The sequence below is a fragment of the Thamnophis sirtalis genome, unplaced genomic scaffold (assembly GCF_051295495.1).
Source record: "Thamnophis sirtalis isolate CommonGarterSnake01/CBP01778 unplaced genomic scaffold, rThaSir2_p1.2 scaffold_20, whole genome shotgun sequence".
Taxonomy (NCBI): domain Eukaryota; kingdom Metazoa; phylum Chordata; class Lepidosauria; order Squamata; family Natricidae; genus Thamnophis; species Thamnophis sirtalis.
In genome coordinates, this window is record NW_028261400.1 from 311,750 (window position 1) to 328,662 (window position 16,913).

A 16,913-nucleotide genomic window follows, 5' to 3' on the forward strand; every position below is an offset into this window, starting at 1 on the left:
AATCCCACATACCCTCAAGGAAGACGAAGCTTCAGATACTGGCTCCTATATTCAAATTGCACTCTTAGAAGTAGAGAAAGTGATTCCGGAAGATAAGCCCTAAGATGTGTATTGCTTGTATGCTGGCTTTTATTTGCTATTCTGTATCCTGCATGCTTAGATTGTTAATCTAACAGGCTAAACTCAATTGTGGATATTAATAGAGTCTAGAAGGGGGGAATAAAATATGGATTAAAAATATGAGAATGAAGACATAGCATAACAGGGACAGTTAGAAGTTTGCTTAAAAGGGAAGTGTCACCATTCTCTAACCACAAGATGTTCTAGCCAACGTCTCTATGTCAAAAGTCCAAACCACAAGGTTCAGATAAAGTTCGTTAAGGACACGCAGTCCATACCTGTAACAAAGGAGAAGTAAGACCCTCATCTACTTATAAGGCTTTCCCCCCAAAATAACCAATAAGAATTGAGTTAAGTATTTCCGTGTTGCAATGCCTTTGAGAATGTATAAGAACGCGTGCTTCGATAATGAAGGGTGTTCAGAACTTGCAATGCTAGCCATTTCGCTCGCTTTCTGAACCTGGCTGCCAAATAAACTTTTCCTGTATCCCGAGAAGACTAAAGCCTGTCATTTTCTGCAACAAAAGCTTCAGTTTCCTTTCTTCTTTTCCTTTCCTTTTTTAATTTCCTTTCCTTTTTCTTCCTTTTCTTTCATTTTTTTTCTTTTTTTGTAAAAATGTGTCGGTTTTAACCATTGCGATTGTCGCCCCAGCCTGGGAAAATTGGAATAAGCTATAGGGCTCTGCGGCCCTTTAATTGGCTGGGAATGTTTTAAAAAGCGCAGGAAATTAAACCTGTTTTATTTTTTCATTTTCATTTTTAATCTTTATTATTAAAAAAAAACAGAAAACCCGGATAGGTGGGGGGAGGGCGTCGAATTTATTCCATCCCCGGTTTTAGCGGGAAGAGAACGTGGGGAGGGGGGTTCTCTGGAGTTGGGGGGGGTCGTTTTGGTCTTGCACACCCTAAATTCAACAGTGGCCTCCGAGCGAATTCAGAGCGCAGGGGCTTAGGGAAAGGTGGCGTCGGGGAGATGGATGGGAGAATGACCTCGGACCCTCCTACCCTTCCCCCATTTTGGTAAGGGGCTGCCTATAAGGGTCAAAGCAAGGCTATTTGGTTGGTGGGGGGCGGAATGCAAAAGGGGGGGTTGTTACGTTTAAGGGATGCTCAGAAACTGGCTTTTTTCGGGAGACAATGGGGGTCGTGTGAACGGAGCCGGTTTTGCCTTTTCAAACAAGTCTCCTTGCCCCCCCCCCCCCCGTGAGTTCCTACACACCTAACCAGCTGGATTTAAAAAACACAAAATCCCTCCAACCTGCACAGGCATTGTGAAGGGGAGTGGACTTTTCTGCAGGTAATGAGAATTGGGGATTGACCAGACAAATATATGCGGATGAAGAAGGGAGAATATTAATGATGGAGATATCAATCAATCAGAAACAAATGCTCCTGATTGCAATATATGTGCCAAATAATAAACAAGAATTCTACAGAATGCTACAAAAATAATAATAAGATATGGACTATGAAAATGTATGCGTTAATGTATGAAAACGTATGGAAACATGAAAACATGACAATGTATGACTTTAATGCAATTGTGGATGTTAAAAAAGACTACAGAAGCATTTATTTCTGGAGAAACAAATGATGATTGGAAAATATTTGGAATAGAAGAGTATATAAGAATATGTCAGTTAGTAGTACACGTACTTGTAAGATTCAAACACTATACGGAAATGTTTATGCCAGAAATGTCGCATATGTCCAATGTTTATCTAATAAAAAACTTTTTAAATTAAAAAATAAAGAATATGTCAGTTAGAGTTAACAAAAATGGATATAAAGTGATATGGAGGTGGTACCTAACACCACGTAAATTAAATCAAATAGATGGTAGATATAGAAATATTTGTTGGAGGTGCAAGGAAGAGGTTGGAACACAGAAACATACGTGGTGGGATTGTGATAGTGCACAAAAAATGTGGAACACGGTGTTTAGAGAAATTAGAGCACTGTTGAATATAAATCTAGAGATGTCACTGAGGGTGGTATTAGTGCTGCTGGTGGAAAAATGGGATATAAATGAAAGAAAAAAGGAATTGTTTGTAAATTTGATAATGACAGCTAGATTAGCGCTGGCTAAATATGGGGGGTTAAATTGGGATATTCAAAGAAATGAGTGGTATAATGAAATGTGGAGTATGGCAACAAATGATAAATTAACAACAGAAATGAAACTTTAAAAAGGGATGATTAAAGTGAATAATTATAATGAAATAGGGGGGGCGGTTTATAAAAGCAGTATTGGTGGAAGGCAAAGGAAATAAACCTACTCAAGAATATATCTTGTTTTGGAGAGGATAAGGGCATAATTGGAATATATTGTATAAGGGGAGGGAATGGTCTCCAGGGGATGGGAGTGCATTGTAATATGTGGCTTCCCCCCCCCCTTTTTTTCTTTTGCCTTTCTTTTTTTGTATTCATTTGTATATGTACTAGTGTTTCTATTATTTGCATTTAAAAAAATAAAAAACACAGAAATAGTGAAAGAATTAAAAAAAACGAAGAACACTCCCAAACACATTTTTGAGATGGTACAGAAAATAGACCTACGGGATGCATGGAGAGAACTAAGTTTAAAAACAAATCAGATGGTGCTGTGTGAATCTGGCCCGGGGTATGAATCCTGCTTACTGCCTCCTTCCAAGGACCAGTTCAAGGTTATGTTTCACTCCTTTCTCCCCATAGGAGCAAGAGATGAGCAGTTACACCAAGGGCCCAATGGCCCACCCCACCCTGCCCACGTATGGGGCCCCAGGAGAGCCTGAATCCATGCACGAATGCGTCCCTCCTCTCTGTCCCGCCAACTGAGGCAAGGAATGGTGGAGAAGGAGAAGGTGGGGAAGGCAAAACCACCAAGGCAAGTAGTGAGGGCTTTTCTTTCTCCCAACTCTGTTTTCGAGTCTGGTCCCAGAATCCAAGAGGGCCACGACCTAAACCTGTCAATCACTTTAGCTGAGTTTAAAAAAAAAAAAGAAAGAAATTTCGGAGTATTTTGTGACATGGGAACTTTTCTATCAATGGTTAGCTGACAGATAACAGAGGTGGGATGAGTGGATTTATGTGAAATAGAGACTCCGTGAGAAAGAAAAAACCATTAGTAAATATATTGGATGGTTATAGAATTGATACTATAAGGGATGATAGTATACTTTTCAATAGCGATCGATCTTATCGGGTATATGTGTCTAGCGGCCCAAGCTGTGCTTGATAGGGGAGGAAGCAACAGGAGCGAAGGCTCCATCGATTATCACTATCACGTCTGAGGTAAAAAAGGACCGAGCTAATTCCAGGCGGGCGGATGGGCGAAACACGGGCGCAATGAGCAAATGGATCAGTGATGTATAAAGGCAAATATCTCCTCAATGGTAGTTTTTGCATTCCGGCAATGTTAGCAGAGGACAACGAAAGCTAAGTGGGTAATTTTAAGTTCTGGAGATTGCAATGTCTGTTTCTTTTTTTATAGCCACACCTGGAAGTCGTATTTTTAGTATAGTTCACAATGTCTAGATGTACATGATCATAATGATGCTTATATTTTAACACGTTGGACACCTAGAAAACCCACCGTTCAATATAGAAAGAGAATGTGTGGTATAAAACAATTAAAAATATATTAACAAAAATAAACCTGTCAACAAGGAAGACTCAGAATATTATAGAGTTTGGGAAAACTGGTATAAATGGATGAATAATAGGAACATGAAATGTACAGCTTAGAAACATCAATGTTTCGATATAGGAATAATTAGGAATGTATAAAAGTGCATTTGAGTAAGAAATGGTTATGTTAGTACAGTCAAAAAGGATCGTAATTTATACAAAACTATTTTTAAAGGTATTTGTATTGTAATGCTTTAAATTCTCAATCACTGTCAATCACTGAGAAAGAGTGAACAGGAGGGATCTTGGGATCTGAGACAAACAACTCCCAGAGTGGACTACTCCTCCCTCAGAGGGACCTCATCAGAGGCACCAGAAAGAAATGGAAAGGCGCCCCGCAAACCTTTGGAAGGAAGCCAGGAAGCAGATCCTCCCCCATCACAAAACAGCGTCTCCCCCCTCCCATCCCAGTCCTACAGAGCTCTGTGGACTGGGACTCCCAACACGCCATCGAGGCTCTGGACTGGTGCCCATCTTTCCCCACCCAACCCAACAGCCCGTCTCCCATGGAATCTTCTACAGAACCACTCCTACAACCCAACTCAGCAACAGCAGACTTCCCAAGATCCACATTTGTGAGTATGGGATCAGATCTCCTCTACCCCACACACAGTTTGTGTCCTACTGATCCAGCCATGGATCTCCCTGGAGCACTGGGTTTGGGAGGGCCTTGGAAAAGGGCTCTTAGCCCCTTCAGGGTAGAGAATGGGGAGGGATATGTTTTTGTCTTCCTCTGAGCTCAGGAGATGAGAACGTGGAGGTGATTTTGTCTCCCCCCCCCCCCCCCAGGTCTCGGCTTGTTCCTGGTTTGGAAAAGAGGGACAGAGCCCAGCTCCTTTGAGGCTGGTTTGACAAAGTGGGCCTGTTAGCCCTGAAGCTCCATCTTTAGAAATAGCTGTTCCTGGGATGCTTTCCTTGCGTTCTCCTACGGGTAGGAAGGGGCTTCTCCTCCACAGCCTGCCTACCTTTTGCTTTCCCCTAACTGAATGTTAGCAAACGCTTTTGGTTCATCTACACGTCATAACATGCCTTGACTGAGATGTGAGTCTGAAGTTGGCTTGTTGTTGCCTTGGCTTTGACACCTCGCCCTTCTCTGCAACTCTGGGCACCCACAAGGTGCTTCAGCTTTCGGTTAACAAGTCAGGAGGAGGAAACTAACTCAACCCACTTTCCCTCTCACTCCCCATAAACACCAATACCCCTTCCTGGCTTTCTGCTCCGGCTTCTATAGCCACACCTGGATAGGCTGGCTAGGGAGGGGCCTTAAACAAGGCACCAGCAGGCCAGGTGCTAGTTATTTGGCAGGCAGCCTATTGGGTCACCCATGTCCTTCCCGGCAGTTCCTCCCAATAATTCTTCATTCTTTTTAGAAATCAGGATGTGAGTTACTGTGAAGGTTAGAAGTTTTACTTTTTCAACTGAAGGGTTTGCGATAAATTGCTGGCTTTAAGGAATTTGTGAAAACAGGGCAAAAAGCCACCAAACTTTGCCTCCATCCTAATTTAGCTTGGAGATCATACTGGGAGATGGAAAAAGGGTAGCGGGACATAATATAAAAACTCCAAAGGCAATCTGAAAAAGCTGATTTTTTTAAAAAAAATCAATGCATCAGGTACAACACTCAAATTCTACTTCAAACAGAGAGAGAGAGAGAGAGAGAGAGGGAGGGAGGGAGGGAGGGAGGGAGGGAGGGAGGGAGGGAGGGAGAGAGAGAGAGAGAGAGAGAGAGAGAGAGAGAGAGAGAGAGAGAGAGAGAGAGAGAGAGAGAGAGAGAGGCGGGCCACATAATTAAGGTTATCTCGCCCTATCCTCACATTTGGGGGGGGCAAGGCTCAGGTGCTTTCTGGAAGATTAAAAGAGTGGGGGTCTGCCGAAATCCAGGGTGGAGGGGTGCTCCATAGGGCAGGGGCTGTCAGGGAAAAGGTGGGGTTCCTGGGTCCCATCGGAGGGCAACATTTAAGGGGAGGGACCAGACGTTTGCTTCCCCACCCGACCCTAAATCTGATCTGGTAGGGTCCAGATACAGGTGGATGTCCTTAGGAAGAAACAGTCCTGCAAATCACCAGGCCCCGTGCCATCTACGGAAAAGCCAGGCTTTGTTATAAAACAGGAAGCTGTATAAATGTTTTCAATGAATGAATGAATGAATAGAACCAGCCACTAGAATAGCACTGAGAAAAAAAGGTGGAGCCATTGTAGGTCATGCTACACAGGTATAATATGCATATAACATCGGTGAATCTAAGGGCTCCAGGCGTTGCGTTTCCTGCCACCTACTGCTTCAATGGTAATTTCTGGGTGGCCTTCAAGGGCAATCCCATGGAGAGTGTGTTGTAGTAACCAAGACACGAGTGGCCCTGACCCCTGAGCAAGTCTTCCTGGTCTGGGAAAGGATGAAGTTGGCCCACAGGAGGAACCCGTGCAAAGACCCTCCAGCCATGACTGCCACCTGCTCTTTGAGGGCTCTGTGAGTCTAGCAGGACCCCAACTAATGCAGCAGGAGACCCCCACTCCACCCACGTCCGAGAGACCACCCACTCCATCCAGAGTCAACGATGACATGTCATTGGGGGGGGGGGGGCAGAGCTGCCTTTGCAGGTTGAACTGAAGCTGCTTGGGTGCTCTGCCCCGGCCTGAACTCCGCCTGAAAAGAGAATCCGCTTCTCCAGGGACCTCGGTGGCTGAATTGGGGACCAGACAAAGGTTGCCCAGCACTGTTGGGTCCCAAGACAGCCTCTAGAGAAGGAGGAGGTGCCTCCTGCAAGACAGGTGGGAGTGCCCTCTCCTGCAAGGGCCTTGACTGCTGTTTGGACATTCACGGGGGGGCCTTGACCAAGCAGGGAGCCATGGGTCCAGAGCACAGGTGACCAGTCTCACTGCCAGATTGTCCCCTCCCTCAAGCTTAACCCCCCTCCCAGACAATGGGACTCAGTCAGACCCATGTCAGTCCCGACTAAGGGATCTGGCCAGCTGAGTGGCTTAGTCTGAGAAGAGAGCCCCTCCCCAGCCCCCAGACCCACCGCCAGCCAGGGCCCCAAGAGAACCAGAGAGTAGCCCGGGGCCTCAGGCTGGAACGGAGGGCTGCATCCCGGAGCCAGAGGAAATTGGGTGCCCAGGAAGGGTTGAGAGCAGGTTCCCTGGCACTGTATGGATGGCACGAAGGTTCACCAGGCACAGGAGACCCTGGAGCCCTTGGCTGGATCATGCAAAGTATTTTCCCCCTCCTAGGATCCGCTTCCTTCCACCTGGTCCCCGATCCCCCCTTGGGATCCCTGGCTTTCCAGTGGATTCCCCCGTCCCTCCTCGGCTCCCTCGTCTCCCAATGGCCTCCCGGGATCCCCTCAGGCTGAGCTCCGTCCCTTCCCGGGATCCCTTCGGCTGCTTGGCTCCTGGCCCGGCGGTTCTCCTCCTGGGGGTGGCAGGGCCTTTTCCCAGGGGTCGCCCGAGACCACCGGGGGGAGCCAGGAAGTCTTCGGAGCCTGCGTGCTGCGTCTCCCTGGCAGGAGAAGCCGGGGAAGGGAGGACGCGGGCCTTCCCTTCGGAGCCTCCCCTTCAGCTCCCCGGGCGAAGCTCCGCCGCCCCCGCCAGGAGCCTCCCGCGCCCAAAGGAGCCGCCCGAAGGGAAGGAGCGGCGGGGGCTCCGCGGGCGGCGGGAGGGGCTCCCCAATTGCATCAGGACGCATGCGCACTCGAATCGGAAAAGTCCTTCAGCGGCTTCATGGAACCCGAAAGTGAGGGACCCTTCTTCAGCCAAGCCCCGCCTCTTCCTCTTCTAGTCACGCCCCCTGCAGCTCTTGCCCCGAGTGCGGAAGTTGAGAAGAAAGGACTTTTCCCGCCAGTTCGCATCGTTTGCATCGCGGTCATTTCCATCGGAACAGCTTCTGCCCCATCCCATTGGCCGGCTGCCGCTGGGCCACACCCCCTACTCGACTCTTCAGCGGCCGCCTTCCCTCCCCTCGTTTGGCTCCTCCCTTGCGCCGCTGGCTCCGCCCCGCCGCTCCCTCCCCTTCGCCCGGCTTAGCGAAACTAAAGAGGGCGGGGGGCGATGGGGGTGAATGGGGGATTCCCAAAGCGGCTGCAATGGACGGGAACGGACGGAGGTTCCCGTGGCCAGCCTCGGCTTTCCTGTGCCGGAACCCTTTCTGCCTCCCCGGAGCTGCTCTCTTCCCCGCCCATTCAGCCTGCAGCCCCGTGGGCATCTCCGGGTGGCCCCCTTTCCTCCTGGGGCGGGGGGGGGAGAAGGGGGGGTTGCAGCTGGGTCCAGGTGCTGCTGGCCGCCTGGCACCAAGACCCTCTTCCTCCCCCCGCTGGAAGGAGGAGCGGGCGAGGTCGCGATGGCTGTTGCCAGCCTGAAAGAAGCCTTGAATGTCGCCATCCTTCCGGGTCTTATAATCAATACCATTGAAATTTCCCGGCCACCTGAACCCCGGAGGCTCCTGGCGGTTTTGCAAATGTTAAAGCACGTTTTTATTGTTGTGGGTCGCCTACATTTGGGAGGGTCAAATCCTTAAGGGAAGAAGATGTAAGTCACTTTAGAATACTGGTGTCTCCCCCGCCCCCATTTTGTAGTTCAGGAACCTCTGTGTAGTTTCTCTCCTTGCCTTATTTTCCTTTTGTGGGATACTCTTGGTGGTACCTGAGCGTAATCATAATTTAGTCTTGGGTTATTATGAAAGGAAAACGGAATGTGGTTACCATAGGTGTAAACTCCGGATTATCCAATCAGAGGAACTAGAAGAACCTTTTGCTAATCATTTAGCTGGTTAACAGGAAGCATAGAAAAAGGGGACTTTAACCATCCTGACAACTGGGAAACACCTAATCACTGCACCTGGTGGGAGGTCGAAGAGGTGAGATAGGAGAATATGAAGTTTTCTTGGCCTTAAGAGAGTCCCTTGTAGCGGTTTCTGCTGGAAGACAAGGGGACCATTCTGGGGATCCAACTGGCAAGAGTGTCAGATGTCTGGAGATGGTCTTACATGGTTCGGACATTTGGAAAACCCATATAGAGCGAATCAAATAATGACAGAACACTTGTTCCAATTAAGCACCAAGTGGGATGTCAATTTGAAAGCAATTTATTAGAGTATTGTAGCAAACAGATTTCCCTCAACCAAAGAGGAAACAGAACCGGGTTTAATTTTATACTCAACACAGTAGAAAAAGTAGAAAAGAAAAATTGATGGTATGGAAGAAATAAGATTTTTTTAAAAAAATATAGAAAACATATATTTATAAATATAAATCAGTCTGTTTTTAAAGCATGGAAGAAATCATCCTGCTCAGCTACAGTTATATCAGAGACGTGGACAGTAACATCCCATATTATTAAGCACCAGCATTGAAATGAGCATTGCATTACAGAAGAGAACATCCCCATGAGAAATGGCATCATGAGTCACTTAAGTCTCCTGTGAAAAGGTACAATTGCAGCCAGATGAAACATCTAGCATGTACAATTGAAAAAGTCCTTTCTTAATCAGCCTGGGAAACTCCCTTATTTGGCAACTATTCACTTTTCTTAATCTCCTCTTTACTCAACCCTCTTATTGGAATTACAATTATCATGGACATCATTATTCTGTTGCTTTGTAAGGACACTGGGAGTTTGTGCACTTGGGACAAATCCCTAGCGTATCAATTGACAATTGGCCAAATTGAATACATAATTCAAGAGATACACTCTGTGACTTCTCCCACACCCTTGTGAATTATTTGGTCTTGATGGAGGCCTCTACGCTCAGTATAGCTCTTTCCACACTCCAGGCATTTGTAGAGTTTCTCTATAGTGTGAATTATTGGATGCTGAAGAAGTTTCCCTTTAGACTGAACCTCTTTCCACACAACAGGCATTTATGAGGTTTTTCTCCTGTGTGGATCCTTTGATGTGCATAAAGGTCACTCCTCTGACTGAAGCTCTTTCCACACTCCAAACATTTATGAGGTTTTTTCCATGTGGATCATTTGATGTCTATAAAGGGTTCTACTCTCACTTACTCTTTCCACACTCCAGACATTTATGAGGTTTTTCTCCTGAATGGACTTAAATGGTCTTCAAGTTCTCTAATTCTTTTGAAGGATTTTTCACACTCCAGACATTTATGAGGTTTTTCTCTTGTGTGGATCCTTGAGTCACAAAGGATTCTTGCATGTTGCGTAAGTATTGCTCTCCGATTGAAGCTCTTTCCACACTTAAAGCATTAATGTGGATTTTCAAATGAGTGGATTTTTAGATGGTTTTCAAGATGGTCCTTTCGCTTGAAGGATTTCGCACATTCCGAGCACTGATATTTCCTTCCTTCTTCCTGGATCCTTTGGGGATTTCAGGGTCTCCCAAAAGACCCTCCAGGCATTTCATCCCTTTCTCTCCACAATGGATCCTTTGATGTCTATAAAGGTTGCTCCTCTGACTGAAGCTCTTTCCACACTCCAGACATTTATGAGGTTTTTCTCCTGAATGGATCCTTTGATGTCTATAAAGGGTTCTCCTCTCAGTGAAGCTCTTTCCACACTCCAGGCATTTATGAGGTTTTTCTCCTGTGTGGATCCTTTGATGTGCATAAAGGCTGCTACTCTCATTGAAGCTCTTTCCGCACTCCAGACATTTATGAGGTTTTTCTCCTGTGTGGATCCTTTGATGTTTATAAAGGCTACTCCTCTCAGTGAAGCTCTTTCCACACTCCAGACATTTATGAGGTTTTTCTCCTGAATGGATCCTTTGATGTCTATAAAGGGTTCTCCTCTCAGTGAAGCTCTTTCCACACTCCAGGCATTTATGAGGTTTTTCTCCTGTGTGGATCCTTTGATGTGCATAAAGGCTGCTACTCTCATTGAAGCTCTTTCCGCACTCCAGACATTTATGAGGTTTTTCTCCTGTGTGGATCCTTTGATGTTTATAAAGGCTACTCCTCTCAGTGAAGCTCTTTCCACACTCCAGACATTTATGAGGTTTTTCTCCTGTGTGGATCCTTTGATGTGCATAAAGGTTGCCCCTCTGACTGAAGCTCTTTTCACACTCCTGGCATTGATGAGGTTTTTCTCCTGAATGGATTTTTTGATGTGCATAAAGGTTGCTCCTTTGACTGAAGCTCTTTCCACACTCCACACATTTATGAGGTTTTTCTCCTGAATGGATCCTTTGATGTGCATAAAGGTTGCCCCTCTGACTGAAGCTCTTTTCACACTCCTGGCATTGATGAGGTTTTTCTCCTGAATGGATTTTTTGATGTGCATAAAGGTTGCTCCTTTGACTGAAGCTCTTTCCACACTTCAGACATTTATGAGGTTTTTCTCCTGTGTGGATCCTTTGATGTTGATAAAGGTTGCTCCTCTCAGTGAAGGTCTTTCCACACTCCAGACATTTATGAGGTTTTTCTCCTGTGTGGATCCTTTGATGTTTATAAAGGCTACTCCTCTCACTGAAGCTCTTTCCACACTCCAGGCATTTATGAGGTTTTTCTCCTGTGTGGATCCTTTGATGTCTATAAAGGCTACTCCTCTCAGTGAAGCTCTTTCTACACTCCAGACATTTATGAGGTTTTTCTCCTGTGTGGATCCTTTGATGTGCATAAAGGTTGCTCGTCTGACTGAAGCTCTTTCCACACTCCAGACATTTATGAGGTTTTTCTCCTGTGTGGATCCTTTGATGTGCATAAAGGTTGCTCCTCTGACTGAAGCTCTTTCCACACTCCAGACACTTATGAGGTTTTTCTGCTGAATGGACTCTTAGGTTGTCTTCAAGTTCTCTAATTCTTTTGAAGGATTTTTCACACTTCTCCTCCTCTCCGGCGGCGCTTCCTTCCTTCCCTCGCCCGCCGGGCTCCTCCGTCCTCCTGCAGGGGAGAAAGAGAGGCGGGTCACGGCTGCGGCTGCGTTCCCGTCACCGCAGGAGAGGCCCAGGCCGAGGCCTCCCCTCCTGAGGACCCGAAGGAGACCCTCCCAGGCTGCCACTCTGTCCCAGCAGCCTCTACTTACATCCGGTTTCTCCACTTCCGAAGCGAACCGCTCCTTCCGTCAGCTCTCTGATTCCGAAAGTGAAAACGCACCATTTTCCAGCCCCTCCTTCCTGCGATGCCCCTCCTCCTTCTCTCCAGGCACCGCCTCCTTAACGTTCCCCGAAGGAGAGAAAGGGACCCGCTAGAACAGTTCGGTTCTCAGCCTTCCTGATGCCGTTCGACACGGTTCCTCCAGCGGCGGTGACCCCCAAGCGCCAAATTGGGCTCCAGCCTTCCCACGTTCCTTTCTTTTATTTCATTTTCCGCACCTGGTTTTCCGCCTCAGCAACCGTGCCTCTTGGCCTCCGTAGCTCCGCCCACCAACCTCCGTCGCTGGGAGGGAGCTGCTTTCCCAGCGTCCTCTGCGCTTGCGTGTCTGTCCCCACTCCGGCCCCTCCTTTCGCCCCGCCCCCTGCCCACAGCCAGCCACCCGGACAGGCGGAGGGAGGGCGGGGCTTCGGTGGGAGGAGCCGCGGTGGCCCCTCCCCTCCCACCGCCCCTTCCCTTCGGGCGGCTCCTTTGGGCGCGGGAGGCTCCTGGCGGGGGCGGCGGAGCTTCGCCCGGGGAGCTGAAGGGGAGGCTCCGAAGGGAAGGCCCGCGTCCTCCCTTCCCCGGCTTCTCCTGCCAGGGAGTCGCAGCACGCAGGCTCCGAAGACTTCCAGGCTCCCCCCGGGGGTCTCGGGCGACCCCTGGGAAAAGGCCCTTCCACCCCCAGGAGGAGAACCGCCGGGCCAGGAGCCAAGCAGCCGAAGGGATCCCGGGAAGGGATGGAGCTCAGCCCGAGGGGATCCCGGGAGGCCATTGGGAGACGAGGGAGACGAGGAGGGACGGGGGAATCCACTGGAAAGCCAGGGATCCCAAGGGGGGATCGGGGACCAGGTGGAAAGAAGCGGATCCCAGGAGGGGATCCCCCCACCCTTTCCTGCAGGGGGGGAAAGGACCCCTCCTCCTCCTCCTCCCTTTGGGGCTGAGCAGGGGGGAGACCAGCCGCAGGGGGAGCTCTGGGCCCCCTGGAGGAGGAGCTGGAGAGGCTCATGCAGTTGCTCTGCTTCGGTGGGTCCTCTGGACTGGATCCCCTAGACCGGATCCCCTGCGGCTGAGGAGGCCGTGGCCCTCTCGACACAGGGACCCCCAACCCTGCAGCGGAGGAGACCCCGAGGCCCCCCAGCTCCGAACAAAACCTGGCTACGACCAAATGGGCCGGAGAAGGCGGGGTGGGAACAGGGGGCGCAAATAACCTCTGTACATGCTCAGAGGCTGCACTGGCCTGTTTTCCAGAAAAGACGGTTGAGGATCCTAGGAATTGTCATCCCACGTCAAGCGTGAACCGTGAATGGCAGTTGCCATCTGGCCTCTAATTGAAATGGGCCCAATTGACTATGGAAGGGACAGGAGACCACAAAGAGATCTCCACTCTGCCTAGAAGAAGCAAGAGTGAACCGCTTCTACATTGGGGCTTCATAAATCATAAATACACGTTCTAAGGTGGGAAACGTGGCCCCACATGGCTCTGTCTAAAACTGCCCCCTTGGCTGGGGACCCATCAGCAAAGCCCTTTAAAATATCCCAATAACGTTCTGGTTGGTCAGGTGACTGACTCTCTTTATGACCGTCCCTAGTTATGACTTTGATGGCAAGCTCTGTTGCGGTATTTATGTATATGTACTTGAATAATAATTCTTATCTAACATGCAATGCACAAATAAAGTGCAAATGTATAATGTTCATTGGCCATAATTTCTTGGAAAGCGTAAAGGAGAAATCTGAAAAAGGGGCAAAGCTAAAAGAGGATAGAAAAAAATATTTTGTTTGTGACTTTGTTGACTATGGAAAACTCCAGAGCAAAACTAAGAAATTCAATCATTAAATGATACCTAAAGGAGAGTTTTCTGAAATAAAGGCCTCGGAATCATTAGATCTGCATATCAGAGTCTCCCCCCCCCCCTCATTTGCACCCAGAAACAACCTGGAGACGAACACAGTGTGCCTAGAATTGGGCTTACACGACTAAAGTGGCTCTTGTTCACCAATCCGCACAGACACACACAGAGACACACAGATGAAGCGCAGCCCCAAGGAAATTTCAGCTTCAACCTGACAGGCTACTGAAACTATTTGGCAGAGATTGTCAGTGGGGTCTCTTGAAAAAACCACCACAGAATTTTGCATTAAAATAAGCACAGGTTGACAAAAAATAGTAAAGAAGGGAAGCAATAGCAATAGCACTAGACTTATATACCGCTTCATAGGGCTTTCAGCCCTCTCTAAGCAGTTTACAGAGAGTCAGCATATTGCCCCCAACAATCTGGGTCCTCATTTTACCCACCTCGGGAGGATGGAAGGCTGAGTCAACCCTGAGCCGGTGAGATTTGAACCGCTGAACTGCTGATCTAGCAGTAGCCTGCAGTGCTGCATTTAACTACTGCGCCACCTTGGCTCTTAAAAAGAAAGAAGGAAAGAATTCAAAAAAGCACAATATTGGTTAGTGCTGCCATAACAGTGAACAGTTAGTTACGTAAATGGTCGTAAGTTGAGGACTCTGAAAGGTTCTGCTTCGTCCTCAGGGTTTCACTCCTGGAGCAGAAGCTCAATCAGAAGAAATTCTTAAACCAGTGAGTTGGAATCAGAATTGTAGGGCTGGAAGGGACCTTGGAGGTCTTCTAGTCCCTCCCCCTGCTCAAGTTCCTAGAATCATAGAATTGTAGGGCTAGTCCACTCCCCACCCCGCATCCTGCCCAGGTTCATAGAATTGTAGAGATGGAAGGTTCCTCAGAGCTCCTCTAGTCCACCCCATTGACCAAGGCAGGAGTCTTCACCCCCAAAGTTGCTTCTCCAGCTGTGAAAACCTCCAACCTTCTGTCCTTCCTTGCTTACCAACCTGCCCCATGTGACGTGTGGGTGGGTGTTGTGCCCCACCCGTGGGCCTCCTTCCTGACCCATTCCACCAACATCATGAATCAACTTTGTCTGGGATGATGGGAGCTGAAATCCAAATATTGGCAGGCAGCTCCAGGCCAAATGCCCCATTTATTCACTTCTACAACTCTACACAAGGCTTCCTTCGATCCAGGGAAAGCTACTTCGGGCACCTGAGTTCTCCTTCCTCTGCCCCCAAGGCAGAGTGGTATGATAGGTGGCCTCTACATCTGATGAATAAAAATAAAATAATTCCTGGAGGTTTGTGGTGACAGGACGATTGTCTTCCTTTTTGGAGGAAGCGTCTGACGCTCCGAAGAGATCCGGCCAACGCAGGAGATGGGCACAAACAGGGAACGGAAAAGAGAAGTGAAGCATCAGGAAGTTCCTTAATTCCTTTATTCTGGCATTTCTCAAAACGTTCAGAGGGAATCCTGGGAGTTTAAAACTCTCTGCCGCTTCCTGGAGTTTGTCAGCAGCTCAACAGGTAGCGGCACCTGGATGGAACTGGAGTGGAAGGTTGCCGGTAGCTCAGCCTGGTAGCCAATGCCTTTTGCGGAGTTGCCCCTTGTGGAGCCAGTGCCCCTTGTGGAGTTGTGGCTAAGGTCCCAATATTCCAGCTTGTTGTGTCCTCATGGAGTGTTTCTCAAGCTTGGCCACGAAGATGGGAGGACTTTAACTCCCAGAATTCCCCCACCCGTTTAAAGGCATGCTGACTGGGGAATTCTGGGAGTTGGTCGGTCCATCTTCAAGTAGCCCAGCTTGAGGGACAATGGCCTAAAGGGACTCGGACACTATGATTCTTTGAGATGACAAAGAATCCACACTCAATGGCCCCCAACCGTTGGGCTCCCAGCACCTACTTAGCCAAGTCAGGGAAAGACATAGCCACACATACAACAGACACAACTAAATAGCTTTTCCTTTAACCTTCTTTTAGCTCTCTTTACATTATCCTTTTAAAAAACTTTTTATTCTGTGGTAATCCACCTATCATCAATGAGATGAATGCCATTAAAATGTAATTAATACATGAATAAAACAGGTTTAAGGTAAGCTGGGGTGGGGTGAGCTTGTTTGAGGGCTTCTAATGTGGTGGAAACACATTTTTGTGGCAGTTTGGGGTTCCTTCAGGAACAGAAGCAAGCCTGATGGACATATGATAGTTGAGGACATGTGATTAAGAAATTACGAGTCGTAAAAAAAATCCTATGTCTTATCATTAATTAAAGAAGAAACTACATTATGAGTGATTATTAGTGAAGTAAATACAACCGGCCATAGATTAATTAATGAAGTAATTATGACTGGTCATAAATTAATGTAGAAACTACGATTGGCTTGGTCATTAATTAATCTATGAAGAAACTACAATTGTTCATTAATTAATAAAAATGACATATTCATTGACCAAGAAAATTCAGGTGTCATTAATTAATGAAGCAATTATGGCTTATTAATTAATGAATGGTCACTAATTAATGAAGAACCTCTGTGTGCTCATTGAAAAATTACTAGCACTTCACGTGATCTGGATTCTATCGCTCTACTAATGCAGCCTAGAACTGCATCGGCTTCTTTGGCTGCTGCCACACCTTTAAGTGATTGCCTACTAGTAATCAATTGCAAGTAGTGGTTATTTAATTAGGACAGGTCTCTCCTCATTTTCCTTCACTGGTGCAGGAGGTCCTCTCCAGAAGAGGATAGGGACCAATTGCCCAAGGACCTCGTCCCGGCCCAACCCCAGTTCAGATCCCTAAGGGCAACAACTCCACCCTCCAGGGGGACCCCCGCCAGCTGGCCTGCATGGAGCACGAACTGGAGCATTTCCTGAGCAAGGTGAGCAAGCGGCAGGGCACCCTGGGGGCCAAGGCAGGGAAGGAGAGGGACTCCCCGAATCTGAGGAAGTGGGGCTCGGACAAGCTGCGCATCACCGTCTATGAAATTGCCGATAGTGAGCAGCGAGATGTGGCGTGGGGCAGAGGACGCAAGAGGAAACTCAAATAGAGAAGTGGGCACCGGGAAGGAAGAAAAGCTTTTGTGCACATTGGAGGACTAGAACTCACCATCGCCTGGGGATTGGCTCAAGGTGATACAGCTGCTTCTCATGAGTATTCCAGGACTAGAACTCACCATGCCTAATGTAGGAAGAGAAATAACCATTTTTAGGCTATTGGTCCAAGGTCTCCGTTGAGAGAATTGCAGGAATAGAACT

General features: G+C 47.9%; 1 protein-coding gene across 1 annotated transcript in view; it reads right to left on the bottom strand.

The window, feature by feature from the left end:
* LOC148042234 (uncharacterized) overlaps window positions 1-16,913 on the bottom strand; it is an 845,903-nt gene that overhangs the window by 257,247 nt on the left and 571,743 nt on the right. The window contains exon 10 of the mRNA XM_087703082.1: window positions 10,301-11,449. Coding sequence (XP_087559208.1) covers window positions 10,301-11,449 — 1,149 coding nt within the window. The remainder of the gene's footprint in view (window positions 1-10,300; window positions 11,450-16,913) is intronic.